General features: G+C 41.6%; 1 protein-coding gene across 1 annotated transcript in view; it reads left to right on the top strand.

Annotated features, from left to right (window-relative positions):
• Nucleotides 1–15,092, top strand: part of LOC137335495 (solute carrier family 12 member 5-like) — a 290,880-nt gene that overhangs the window by 229,894 nt on the left and 45,894 nt on the right. Inside the window, exons 9-10 of the mRNA XM_068000838.1 lie at nt 10,164–10,262; nt 13,983–14,040. Coding sequence (XP_067856939.1) covers nt 10,164–10,262; nt 13,983–14,040 — 157 coding nt within the window. The remainder of the gene's footprint in view (nt 1–10,163; nt 10,263–13,982; nt 14,041–15,092) is intronic.

Raw genomic sequence — 15,092 nt, forward strand, 5'->3', positions numbered from 1 at the left:
TCTGCATGAAATAAGTAGAGCAATTCCTTAATGAGTGTTATTGTACTGTCTAAAGATTCCTTCAGATGTGAAGCCAGTCGAAATCACAGCTCAACCCTAATGCATAATTCCTGGTGCTGAAATGGGGGGTGGTTTTAAATCCCATAACAGCTGAGACTAGTGTAAAATCTTTGATGTTGGAATAGAGGAGATACATTGATTCCCTGGTGATTGCAGTTGTAGCTCATTCAGCTGCAGGCTTCCATCAACTAGCAAACCAGCAAGCTGATGTACACCTCATTAATCATTCAGATAAACAATCCAAGGTCACAGTGTTCAGTAATTATTATTCATAACCTTATAAGCCTATGTGTTTATTCTCTACCAGCTTTAATTGGGGACGAAGCAGTACGTTAAAGTGATGTGTAACGTAAAATAATGTGACCCGATCACTTCTGAATGATGCTTTAGATCTTCCAATTTGTGAATAATTCCTCAGCTTAATACAAACCTCTTTCGTGCCAGCTTCTTCTTTTGCTGTCAGGATGATGAAGCAGGGACTTTACACTCCTCATGCAGTCCTGCCGAGTGATCCTGGTTCCTGCCGTCATCCCACTCCCCTCCATTTTCTTGGCCGGTTAAACACACTTACCAGTATGTTGGATCATTGGTGAATCTGTGTAGTCCATGGCTGCTGCACTCCACATTCTTTCTAATCAGCAAGTAACCAAGATGACCTCCTTTTAGAAGACTGTTCTTCATCTCTAATAGGTGATGATCTGAGAATGTTCCAATTCATTTGTATTGTAGAAGTAGCTTTAGTGGTAGAATGCTGAATTCACTGCCAATGGACTGAAGCTGATTCTCAGCTTCAAGCTTCTAGTCTTCATTGAAGTCTGGCCAATTCCTGGCCAAGGTTAGATGTGCAATGGGCAGCAGTGCTGCACTTGATTAGGGTCAAGGAGGGAAATTACCAAGACCTGCTCACTGAATCAAACTTCCATTCAGCCAATTGCCAAACAACACTGACCTCCGATGCAGATAAGAAATCATAGAGACAGAAGATAGCCATGAATGATTTAAAGGGGAGAACAGTTGCCTTACTTGGTAATTCAATGGTTATGGATGATGAATAATTATTCTGTACTCTGCAGAAGTATTTAGTCCTTTTGGTCAGATCTAGCAATTAGTGAGAAGCTAGATTCAGCTGAGTGACTTCAAGGACTGCCCACATTTGCTTAGCAATTCAAATTATTTTCAAAAAAGAGATCATTTTCTGCCCAATAAAAGATCAGTGGAGTTTTCATCAAAGATGAAGCTGGTTAACTATCTCCATATTAGCAGATGTATAAGTCCCCTCAACCTAAAGCTTACCTCTACTACGTTTTACAATGTTACTGGCTGAAAGTTTATTTGGTATTTCCTGACTTGGGTCTTTCTTTACAAAACTTTTACTGAACTGTTAAAAAGGCATCTGTGCAATTTATCATTAGCAGGAAAATCCAACTGAATTTCAGCAGACCAGCAAACGCTTTGTGATGAGCATTCATATTAGCAACAAAATGAAAGAAATTGGATTTAAAATAACCTGTAATTTAAAGACTAAGAATGAATTACATGACGGTTGAAATGCCATCCAGTATAATGGCATATCTTAAATAGTTCACAGACCTGAATTCAAAAGACCATGGAGCCATCTTCAACTCACTCGACATTTGTTATTTTATATTTAATGTAAGATATAGAGGGTTTTTCTTTTAAATATTTTTAATTTTTTAATAGATCCCTGAATGCTGATGAATCCATTATGTAATAATTACAGTATAAGCAAATGTGAATTAATGGAAACACCATATTGATTCATATTACATTATTATTTTAATTAGAGCTGCTTTGAACTGTAACCATTATAGCCTTGATTCTGTGATTTAGTTCACACAGTAGTGTTTTGGGAAAGGTAGCATAGTTTGAGCTTGATGATTATGCATTAAAATGATGATTACCGATTTTGATCTTAAGAAGGACTTGATCGTAAGTGTTGTAATGAATGACAATGATTCTGTGCGTTGATGGTGGTTTCTCAAATATTATTTGGGACACACTGCAAAGGCTTGCTGCAAGAGCTCACTTTGCACTGTCACCGTGCTGGCTGCTGGAAAAGATAATAGATCTGCTGCAGTCTAAGCTAACATGATGTGCATTGTATAGAGCTTTTCTTTATGAACACTTGGTTAAATGATATCTCAGTCATTTAAAACTGCTGTCCTGGTGGCTCAACGGGTACACCAGTAGCTGAGCTGTACTGATTAGGAAGGTTCCTGGTTCCATCTGTGCGAAGGTAGCTGGTATCAGGTGTGATTTTCATTAGGGCAACTGGCCTCACCATAACTGGGTTAGAAAGTGAAAAATTGGTTAGAGTTGCCATTCTTTTTCATTACCCAGTCACCCCTGCTGAAAGTGTGCCTGTGTGATCACAAGGAAGGGCAGGATCGGGCTTGGCTCTGATGCTCTCTATAGTTGAATAGCCTGTCTAGGCTCCTGGAAAAAGAATGCTTACTTGGTCAAGGTAATGGTGGGTAATAGGCATCCATGAAAACATATCCAAGCATACAGTCCACATCTTTAGGACAGAAGAGCAGAGCAGAAAACATTGACAGAAAAAAAGGATTTTTTTTTTAATGGGACAGTAATTTTCGAAGAATCATTGAATAACTTTGCTACTGGAGCACATTGAACCTCAAAGAGTGCTGATCAACATATAGAGTTAGAAGTACCAGTAACTACACAGACACTTTATTCATAACACCACAATCACTTGTTACCTGTTTATTATACAATACCCATAACTAGCAATCCCCTGTTATAGAGGAGATATTCCTGGGTCTGAGCTTGGGCGCAGCAAATATCAGAAATTCGGGTGTGTCAAAGTACACGCAGGTTCATTTACAGGCATATATATACGCACAGACCCATTAAAATCTCCCCTTATAATTCTATTACCTACTAAACCCATATAAACAAATAAAGATTATGCACAGAAGAACCCCCCAATTTCAGACTTCAGTTTTAAGATGTCCAGTACCCCACTATCTATTATGGTCTGATGTAAACATTTAAGGGAAGTGAATCACCATAGGCAAAACAATTCTGGAACTTCTCTTTGATACCTGAATCTATTCATACAGGAACTCCAGAATATCAGTCTCACATTACAGTTCCCATCATTCCACAGATGACACTTCTGCAGATCCAGCAGAACATGAGTCACACAGTGTATTTGATCAAATATACCTTCAAACTCTTTCTCATAGAATCATAGAAGTTTACAACATGGAAACAGGCCCTTCGGCCCAACATGTCCATGTCGCCCATGTTTATACAACTAAGCTAGTCCCAGTTGCCTGCACTTGGCCCATATCCCTCTATACCCATCTTACCCATGTAACTGTCCAAATGCTTTTTAAAAGACAAAATTGTATCCGCCTCTACTACTGCCTCTGGCAGCTCATTCCAGACACTCACCACCCTTTGAGTGAAAAAATTGCCCCTTTGGACCCTTTTGTATCTCTCCCCTCTCACCTTAAATCTATGCCCCCTCGTTATAGACTCCCCTACCTTTGGGAAAAGATTTTGACTATCTACCTTATCTATGCCCCTCATTATTTTATAGACTTCTATAAGATCACCCCTAAACCTCCTACTCTCCAGGGAAAAAAGTCTCAGTCTATCCAACCTCTCCCTATAAGTCAAACCATCAAGTCCCGGTAGCATCCTAGTAAATCTTTTCTGCACTCTTTCTAGTTTAATAACATCCTTTCTATAATAGGGTGACCAGAACTGTACACAGTATTCCAAGTGTGGCCTAACTAATGTCTTGTACAACTTCAACAAGACATCCCAACTCCTGTATTCAATGTTCTGACCAATGAAACCAAGCATGCTGAATGCCTTCTTCACCACCCTATCCACCTGTGACTCCACTTTCAAGGAGCTATGAACCTGTACTCCTAGATCTCTTTGTTCTATAACTCTCCCCAACGCCCTACCATTAACGGAGTAGGTCCTGGCCCGATTCGATCTACCAAAATGCATCACCTCACATTTATCTAAATTAAACTCCATCTGCCATTCATCAGCCCACTGGCCCAATTTATCAAGATCCCGTTGCAATCCTAGATAACCTTCTTCACTGTCCACAATGCCACCAATCTTGGTGTCATCTGCAAACTTACTAACTATGCCTCCTAAATTCTCATCCAAATCATTAATATAAATAACAAATAACAGCGGACCCAGCACCGATCCCTGAGGCACACCGCTGGTCACAGGCCTCCAATTTGAAAAACAATTCTCTACAACCACCCTCTGTCTTCTGTCGTCAATCCAATTTTGTATCCAATTAGCTACCTCACCTTGGATCCCGTGAGATCTAGCCTTATGTAACAACCTACCACGCGGTACCTTGTCAAAGGCTTTGCTAAAGTCCATGTAGACCACGTCTACTGCACAGCCCTCATCTATCTTCTTGGTTACCCCTTCAAAAAACTCAATCAAATTTGTGAGACATGATTTTCCTCTCACAAAACCATGCTGACTGTTCCTAATCAGTCCCTGCCTCTCCAAATGCCCGTAGATCCTGTCTCTCAGAATACCCTCTAACAACTTACCCACTACAGATGTCAGGCTCACTGGTCTGTAGTTCCCAGGCTTTTCCCTGCCGCCCTTCTTAAACAAAGGCACAACATTTGCTACCCTCCAATCTTCAGGCACCTCACCTGTAGCTGTCGATGATTCAAATATCTCTGCTAGGGGACCCGCAATTTCCTCCCTAACCTCCCATAACGTCCTGGGATACATTTCATCAGGTCCCGGAGATTTATCTACCTTGATGTGCGTTAAGACTTCCAGCACCTCCCTCTCTGTAATATGTACACTCCTCAAGACATCACTATTTATTTCCCCAAGTTTCCTAATATCCATGCCTTTCTCAACCGTAAATACCGATGTGAAATATTCATTTAGGATCTCACCCGTCTCTTGTGGTTCTGCACATAGATGACCTTGTTGATCCTTGAGAGGCCCTACTCTCTCCCTAGTTACTCTTTTGCCCTTTATGTATTTGTAGAAGCTCTTTGGATTCACCTTTGCCTTATCTGCCAAAGCAATCTCATGTCCCCTTTTTGCCCTCCTGATTTCTCTCTTAACTCTACTCCGGCAATCACTATACTCTTCAAGGGATCCACTTGATCTCAGCTGCCTATGCATGTCATATGCCTCCTAGTGAGTTTCCCAGTATCTTACTCGAGTCCAACATGACCTTATTGGGATTGAAGGCAGTAGGAACATGTATATGCTGAGATAATCAAATATTTCACTGAATACTTTGGGGAACAAGCAATATTTACACAGAGCGTCCCTCAGGAGATTAAGTGGCTCGGGTAGAATCCACAGTGAGGTAGATTGTGAATGTTTTATGTAAAGTACATGGGTTGTGGAAGGAGTGGATTGTACATGGTCTGTGTTCTTTTCCCGCCTAAATCTCTTCACCTCTCCACTTCTCTCTCCTCCTTTAGGACCCTCCTTAAAACGTACCTCTTTGACTAAGCTTTTGGCCACCTGTCCTAGTGTCTCTTTCTTTGGCTCGGTGTCAACTTTTTGTCTGATTATGCTCCTGTGAAGAGCCTTGGGACCTTTTACTACATTAAAGGCAATATATAAATTCAAGGTCTGGGTTGTACACAGTCTGTGGAAGGAGTGCATTGTACATGGTCCATGGAAAGAGTGGGCTGTACATGGTCTGCGGAAGGAGGAGGTTGTACAGGGTCTATGGGAAGAGTGGGCTGTACATGGTCTGTGGAAGGAGGGGGTTGTACAGGGTCTATGGGAAGAGTGGGCTGTACATGGTCTGTGGAAGGAGGGGGTTGTACAGGGTCTATGGAAAGAGTGGGCTGTACATGGTCTGTGGAAGGAGGGGGTTGTACAGGGTCTATGGGAAGAGTGGGTTGTACATGGTCTGTGGAAGGAGGGGGTTGCACGGGATCTATGGAAGGACTGGGTTGGACATGGTCCATGGAAGGACTGGGTTGTACATGGTCTATGGAAGGACTGGGTTGTACAGTGTCTATGGAAGGACTGGGTTGTACAGGGTCTATGGAAGGACTGGGCATACAGGGTCTATGGAAGGTCTGGGTTCCACGGGGTCCGTGGATGGACTGGGCTGTACATGGTCTGTGAAAGGTCTGGGTTGTACAGGTTCTGTGGAAGGAGGGTTTGTACAGGGTCTATGGGAAGAGTGGGCTGTACATGGTCTGTGGAAGGACTGGGTTGTACGGGGTCTATGGGAAGAGTGGGCTGTACATGGTCTATGGAAGGACTGGGTTGGACATGGTCCATGGAAGGACTGGGTTGTACAGGGTCTATGGAAGGACTGGGTTGTACAGGGTCTATGGAACGACTGGGTTGGACATGGTCCATGGAAGGACTGGGTTGTACATGGTCTATGGAAGGACTGGGTTGTACATGGTCCATGGAAGGACTGGGTTGTACATGGTCCATGGAAGGACTGGGTTGTACAGGGTCTATGGAAGGACTGGGTTGTACATGGTCTATGGAAGGACTGGGTTGTACATGGTCCATGGAAGGACTGGGTTGTACAGGGTCTATGGAAGGACTGGGTTGTACATGGTCCATGGAAGGACTGGGTTGTACAGGGTCTATGGAAGGACTGGGTTGTACATAGTCTATGGAAGGACTGGGTTGTAAATGGTCTATGGAAGGACTGGGTTGTACATGGTCTATGGAAGGACTGGGTTGTACATGGTCTATGGAAGGACTGGGTGTACAGGGTCTATGGAAGGACTGGGTTGCACGGGGTCTGTGGATCGACTGGGCTGTACATGGTCTGTGGAAGGCCTGGGTTGTACAGGTTCTGTGGAAGGAGGGGGTTGTATACGGTCTTTGGAAGGAGTAAGTTGATTCACCAAATGTCCCTTTCTCATCTTATCTCTCTTATGTTACATCGAGTTACATTGAAACTACAGCACAGGAACAGGCCATTCGACCCAACTGGTCTATGCTGGCATTTATGCTCCACTCGAGCATCCTCCCTCCCTACTTCATCTAACCCTATCAGCATTCCCTTCTATTCCTTTTTCCCTCGTGTGCTTATCTAGTTTCCCCTTAAATGCATCTATGCTATTTGTGTCAATTATTCCCGGAGGTAGCACGTTCCACATTCTTAACCCCCTTTGCGTAAAGAAGTTTCTCCTGAATTTCCTATTGGATTTATTAGTGACTATTTTATATTTATGGCCTCTAGTTTTGGACTCCCCCACAAATGGAAACATTTTCTCTACATATACTCTATCAAACCCTTTCATTATCTTAAAGACCACAATCAGGTTACCCCTCAGCCTTCTCTTTCCTAGAGAAAAGAACTGCAGCCTGTTTATCCTTTCCTTATAAGTATACCCTCTCAGTAAGGTTATACACAAGTTTAACATAACTTCTCTGCTTTTCAATTTTATCCCTTTAGAAATGAACCCCAGTGCTTGATTTGCCTGTGTTGGTACTTCTAGTGATTTGTGTATTCCTACTCAAGTTTGATGGACTCTGAAGTGAAGTGGAGTGAGACTACCTCCTCCGGTATCAGGTTAGGTCCTGACTCCACATTAAGGCTACAATTACAATATAATACAATGTGAAGCGAAACCACTTTGTGCCAAGGCTACAGTTATAGCGTGAATACATCCTTGTCATAATTGCCTAGCTTCCCTTTATAAGGCACCTTATTTATTTTATTAGTACAATTTGTGCAAATATTTGTTATTGGTAGGTATACAGCCCTGAATAGGAAGTGGCAAGCTTTGTAGGAAATGGACAGAGTTATTGTAAAGCACATATTGTAAGACATAATGCACAGAGAATAGTAAGTTTATGTAGAACTCATTACTGTATTGAAAATGACATTCTATCCTATGAAATGCAATGCCATAAGCATCATATTGTCAGTATTATTATCATCTTCAACATTGAAATTAGTTGACAAACATATCTGAGAATATTAGATGGTGGATTAAAGACAGCAATCCAAACCTTTAGTATAACTGCAGTCCAATGTAAAGCCAAGTTGAAAATACCAGAAGAAAAAAGCTTCTAGTCTCTAACCCATTGTCTCAATGAGCTCATAAAGGAGAACAAAGTGATTTATAACTAGTTTACTCCTAATCAATAACAGTGATGCCAATGTCACAATACATCATATGTTTTTAATCTCTTCTTAATAATTCCAAGACTGTTGTGAACCAAGCCCAGTGTGACACTTCCTGGCAATAGTTAAGTAGCTTAACATTCACAGCAAGATGTTACTTATCTCCTGATATCAAAACTATTAAATATAAACTAATAATCCGGTGGCTGTGTGCAACAACTGGATTATTACTGACTGGTTAACTCTTTAATTGTTGCCTAGCTCGTGTGTTGTAAATCTACATTCTGGTAATAAGAACAGGATGCTCTAGCTTGTAGATTTCTCCTTTACTGCTGCTACAAGAAGGTGGACTTGAGGGGTGTAGCAATTAGCTTCTATCTGTAGTCATGATGTGGAGATGCCGGTGATGGACTGGGGTGGAGAAATGTAAGGAATCTTACAACACCAGGTTATAGTCCAACAGTTTTCAAATAAAACTGTTGGACCATAACCTGGTGTTGTAAGATTCCTTACTTCTATCTGTAGTATAACAGCTCTTACAAATTCCCAAAGATTACACACAGATTAGTTCCCTCTTTTCCCACATTCCTGGGACAGATGGGTAGATGTGGAGGATGTAGATATGGTGGAAGTCACTTTCGACAGCTTCTCTTCGCTGGATAGTTGTGGAAGTGAACATGTCTCAGAATTTTTTTAACCATTTTTCCACAGAAAGGATTTAGAAAAAAGGAGTTACTTTTGAATGTTGGGTTTTTAAAGCAAAGTCTATTAACACATGTTTTTTTTTAAAAGGCACTAAGATGATGTGTGATTACAATGCTAATAAGCTAAGGTTTGATGTTGTTTCCCCATAGACTGTAAATAATAAGCAATTCACTAGCTTGTCTCAGCAATCAATAAGCACCTCATACCCATTGTGTGTGGAAGTCACTAGTCCCTTCAGGTTGTGAACAGAAAGAGAAAAAAAATCAGAGACAGAGACACAGGCAGTCAGTCAGGCAAAGACTGTGAAATCAGTTAAGGTTTTAAAGCAGAACACTGCGAATGCAAGCTTTGGTCAGTCTCAGAATTTCTCAATCGGGAGATTGGTGGAACTTGCAGAGAAACAGCAAAACATCTAAAAATGTCCGTTTGTGCTATTTCTCCAAGGTTTCTGCCAATCTTCCACTGAAGTTATGGTGGGAGATCAGGAGAACCCTGTGGAAGTTCTCTCTCATTTTGTTTAAGTCAAATAAGTCAACCCACTGATGTAGGAAAGGATAGCATGTCATTATTTTGTATTATGACACAAAGACAAGTTGTACTGTGTGAATCCGATCATGACTGTTGCTCTGTATTTTCACTTGCTGTGAAATAAAGCAGATTAATGATTCGTGTCCGGCCTCATCTTACCAGGTGTTTTCTCAATTTTCCTTCAGAAAGATTGGAGATACAAAGGTGTCGTGGATATCCAGTTCAGATCACAATTCATTCTGTTGTTACACCGCTGTGTTACACTATTGTATCGTTGGATATTGGGCAGTACAGGCACACCACTAAACATAAGACAAATAGGCCACTTACAGGAGTCACTAGTAGCACTGTACCCAAGAGAATATCTAAGCCAAGACCCTAAATTCATAACAGAAACCTTGAACTGGAGTAAAATGTCCCAACTTTTTCCTCCACAATGTTTATTCTCTGAATTTGTGCAATAAGCAGTCCCCTGGAATGTAGCAGAAAATTAGCTTTTCACTCAAGTTATGGAGCAACTATTTCTTGTGCAAATGCAGGTTTGCTTTCTTTTTCTGTCTTTATGTTCCTTAATTTTCTTTCCCAAACAATGTTTCCCCTAATGGAGGGTTTGCTAATTCCGCTCCTGAGCAAATGGGCGCCTGAGGAAATTTGATTCAAGATGCGGAGGCCCAAATCACTGACAGCTTGCATAGATATTAAAAAGATGCTCACTGTAATCTATTCTATACATTTCTTTCAGGAATCATGGCTGGTTCAAATAGATCTGGAGATCTTAGGGATGCCCAGAAGTCTATTCCAATTGGTACAATCATGGCAATCGCAACAACATCTGCAGTCTGTATCCTTTTTCCTCTTACTATAAAGCATAGCCAACCTGCTCCTAATAAGATAATTAAGTGCTAACTTTCATTGCTGCAGTGTACAAAACATTAAATGGCTCCCACATGGTTATTAGGCATAGAAGCTGACAAGCGAGGATTTTAATGAGTATGTGTGGAGGCTGCTTAATGCTGAGAATATTAAATTAATTTGAATTATGACTGAGATAAAAAGCAATACTCTGAAATGAGACATTAAAAATTATTGTTTCTCTTACCCTGTATAAAATTTAATACAGATCATTCTCCTGATGGTTTCTCGTAAGTGCAGTAGTAGTATTTTAAATATCTGCATTGCATGCCTATGACCAACCATTCACCAAAGCGACAAGGATCCAAAATGTACTGCAGTACCAAGCTATCTCTCTTCCAGACCTACTGTCCCCTCATAGAAAACTTGCAGCTTTCTGGCAAGCTGAATATAGTGTGCTGAAGCTATGTGATCTATAGATCTATAATTTTACAATGGATTTAATAGAGCTTGCCTTATGTTGTGCTGGTTATTAGTGAAAATACAATAAAGCCAAACTCACAATGTGTAGAAGGAAGCAAAATAATACCTATCCAAAGATTGGTTTAAGGAAGGGTTTATTGGAGAGAATTCTGTTAAGCACTACAAGGTCATTTTTGAGCACAGTGAGTCAGAATAGGATCTATAATTAAGGCAAGACCAGGAGACCTGATAAATAAAGATGCGAATGCTTTACACTCTTCACTTTCATGATTTTTAGTATTTTCTAGTCTGTCTTTTGTTTCTTGTTAGATTAAGTGTTCTTAGCCCCGGCACTAGAGAAGTCCTGATTACTTTTCTTATTGTATTCTTCAATAAAAGTGGACAGTGAACACAGCAATGGTAAAGCACGTTGACATTAGTGCCCATTATTCTCCCAGCAGTGAGTTCCTGATCTCAACCATGCTGTCAGAAGAAACGGCCTAGTAGAGCCGATGCTCTTTTCCATAGCAAGGGGATGACCTCTCCCTGGGCTGCTCTGACTGATTGCTTGGATACTACAGATACATTTCTCTGGCATAGTGTGGTATGCAGCTGACAAACCCAAGTTATACTTTTGGCTGTGCCTTGCTGTGAGTTACAGAGCACGGCAACAAAGGAGTACTACACATGCACAAAAAGCTGCTTCCAAATGTTGCAGCAAAATGAAAACGGCAGTGTAATGCCTGCCCAAATTGCTAGTTACAGAATGCTATTGTCAAGCAGTACATCACCTTGTTATCTTCACTGTCATAGTGTGGGGATGGGAATAGAGGAAAGAAGAAAAAAGGTCTCAATCATGGGTATTCAGACCCTTACCTTTTGTTCTGCTCGTAATGTCCCATTTGACACCAATGTCAGCTGTAAGACAAGGGGCAGAGAGCATTAAGTACATTAGAATGCATTAAAACAGCAGCTAATTGCTCATCCCCCAGTAAAAAAAAACAGTGAGGTATATTTTCTGATTGGGTCTTTAATTGGGTATTAGTTGTGTGGTGCGCTGTTATCATCTGTCCAACTTTGTGGGGTCAGCGTCACTTATGCAGTGTGGGAAATCGCCCAGTCCATATTGGACTAGTCATTAGGAGCTTTACAGAGAAATTATATGTAAGCAATACTTTAAGGGACGCAGTCACTTAATGGTAAGTGGCCGCATATGGGGATATAAATATTATTAGCCTTTCCAAAAGTTACTCGTATTTTTAATGTATATTTCACTCTTTTCAAAGTCTGTTTGGGCAACAAAACTACCTGGCAAAACCCAGTGGCTGGCATAATACATGTAGAGGCAGGAAACTATTGCTAAGTGATGTAGCGTCACAACACTCCAACTCCCTGTTTGATGGCTGGTGAGGTGGAGTTGACATGCTGGTGATGAGGGTGGCCCGATTTGCCACTCCGGGGCATCCTCCCCCCGTTATAGACAGCTTTGCAGCATGCTTGGAAGGAAGTGGAAAAAGAGGAGTTGAGGGCATAGCTGACCATTATTTTCACCAGTAGTGCCCGCCCTAGGGTACATGTTAGCCGCAAGTGCCCTTCCAACAGATAGCACAGATCTGCAGGTGGCCTATATAAGCCAATTCTGCATTGCTCGCTAGATGCGTCTCTGCCCGTAAATGTAGATGGCAGGTGGATGCAGACTGCCCCTCAGGTAGCCTCACTAGACTGGCATCCTTTCACTCGCCCTCCATTTCTTCTTCCAAAGAACATAATGGGGCAGAAATTGCTCTGAGCAGCAAACCAACAGTGCTCGCCGCTCTGTAGATTTATACTAACCCACTAACTTACCGCAGTCTTTTCTTCGAGCACTTCCTCGAATAGGAAGCGGAAAAGAGCCCAACGTCAGGTCAAGCGAAGCTAGAGTCCTGGGAGAAGATCGATCTCTCCCCTCGACCAATCAGATCGCAGCATTTTTGACAAGCTGCGTTAACTGTCTCTGCCAGTTAAAACCAGGAAGTGAAAGGTACAGCATTAGAATTAATGTATAAACAGCGAAAAAAAGAGGGTAAGAAATAATTGAATTAAATAAAAGAGACAGAAGAAAATTTGATGTTTTAATTTTTTTTTAAATTTTTTAATGACCAAGAACTATTAAACGAAGGAGTAATATGAGACTCCATATTTTTAAAAGTTAATTTTTAGTTGATTGGCAGTCATTAAGACTGTTAAAACTTAGTTTAAACCTGGTATTTTTAAACGTACCTGTTTTGTGGCATAATTAGTTACTTTCCAACTGGGCAAATAAGCAAGTTGGCGCTTTTTCAATGAGTTCTCTGATTGCAGCGTGCGATGTACCTTTAATTCGAAGCTGTCATATCGCCAGTGAACCAGTAGGAGCAAGTTCCGGATTTCCACGTTTCACTGCGCATGTGCGAACTTGCTCCTCCATTTCACCACTAACAATGGTGAACGCTGTTGAGCTTTCCGAACTGCACTCACCGTTATTTTGTAAGCAATTTCTGCCCCATTGTGAAATTCGCAGCCCCGATATCGTGGATGTACCAAAAAAATTGGCGATGCCGAAATACTTAGCATATAGCCTCCTGAATAACTAAATAGGAACAGGAAGGATTAAAAAAAAATCAGGTGAAAAAGTTTGGATATGGCCTTAAAATAAGTCTTACAATAGGGCTCTTTAAATGTACTCCTGCAGATAGCGTACGCTAGCAGCCTTGGATGCTTATTTGATTTGGGCGAATAGATGGCTGAGCATTGTACTAGGGAAAATTTCACGAAATGGTGTGGACAGCTAAATGATGTCACTGGAGCCTAATTTTAATATAACTAACTGCAAACTGCTTCTGTCACCAGAACAAAATCCACCCAGAAAATTGGATGGATAGTAATCAGATGTACGCGATCTCTGCCCATTTTTTCAATGAGTTACACTTACTTTACACCCATTAAATCAAGTGTCACCATTCATAAAATACACTCTAATGTGTTTGCATTGCAATTGCACTATGTTTATCACTGGAGCTGTAAATAAGAGAGTAAAGAATATTTTGTTTGAAAAATCTTCACTTTTGATCCTGTGAAGGGCTGTAGGATGGGAACCCAGGCCCTGCTTTTTTTCTGCATGTATTATTTGAACTTTGACTCCTGACCAAAGAGTGCATTTTTTATTATAGTGATAACCCTCACATTGTCTGGACCTGAAACTGTTTTAATCCTTCATAACCCATCATAGATGTATCTACTATCATTCTCTTTGGGGCATGTATTGAAGGTGTGGTACTCAGAGACAAGTAAGTATATTTTATTCACTGCTGATTAAATGCACAATGAAGGAACTGAATGTATGCAGCCATGTGATACGATGTATCTACAACTCTTTCCTCTCCATTGCCCCTTTTCCTATTTAATTGCTTCTTAATACCTCAGCACACAGGGTATAAGAACAAGTCAAGGCTCCATCACACTTGACAGATGCATTCCCCAATGTGTGAGTTAGCCCTACACAGGTGGGGCTGCAGAAGAGGCTACAATTGGCCTCAATGCTGTTGGGCAAGGAGGGAGAAAAATAATTTGGGGCACCAGGCCCTCAATGCTAGTCTGAGACCCCTTCTTAAAAGTACACGCAAAATCATACAGTGCAGAAGGAGGCCATTCGGCCCATCATGCCTGTGTGCTTCTTTGAAAGAGCTATTCGATTAGTCCCACTCCCCTTGCTCTTTTCCCACAGCCCTGCAAAGTTTCCCCTTCAAGTATTTATCCAATTCCCTTTGGAAAGTTACCATTGAATCTGCTTCCACCACCCTTTCAGGCAGTGCGTTCCAGAATATATGGGTTTCAGGTGAGAATAGGATCAAGCTCAACTGTGTGCCCCCCACAGCCCCAGTGTATTTTCCACCAACAGTCACCTTTTGGGCTCACAAATGAAGAATAGGTCCTTGGGCAGGTATTGAGTGACTTGCTTAGGCCTGTGGTGCTGCACACCAGCATCCTGTAGACAGGAAGGGGGACAGTTGCGAGTGGAGGTCAGGTGAAGTGTGTGCAGAGAGCCTAACATTCATTCTTGGGATGTGAGCATCGCTGGCAGGGCCAGCAGTCATTGCCCATCCCTAGTTGCCTTTAGAAGGAGGTGGTGGGCTGTCTTCTTGTGGGACTGGAGTCACATATAGGCCAGACTGGGTAAAGATAAGAACATAAGAATGTAAGAAATATGAGCAGGAATAGGCCATACGGCCCCTCAAGCTTGCTCCGCCATTCAATAAGATCATGGCTGATCTTTTACCTCCACTCTACTGTCCTGTACTGTCCCCATATCCCTTGATTTAGTGTCAAATTACAGGTAGGC

Source organism: Heptranchias perlo, chromosome 19, assembly GCF_035084215.1.
Source record: "Heptranchias perlo isolate sHepPer1 chromosome 19, sHepPer1.hap1, whole genome shotgun sequence".
Classification (NCBI taxonomy): Eukaryota; Metazoa; Chordata; class Chondrichthyes; order Hexanchiformes; family Hexanchidae; genus Heptranchias; species Heptranchias perlo.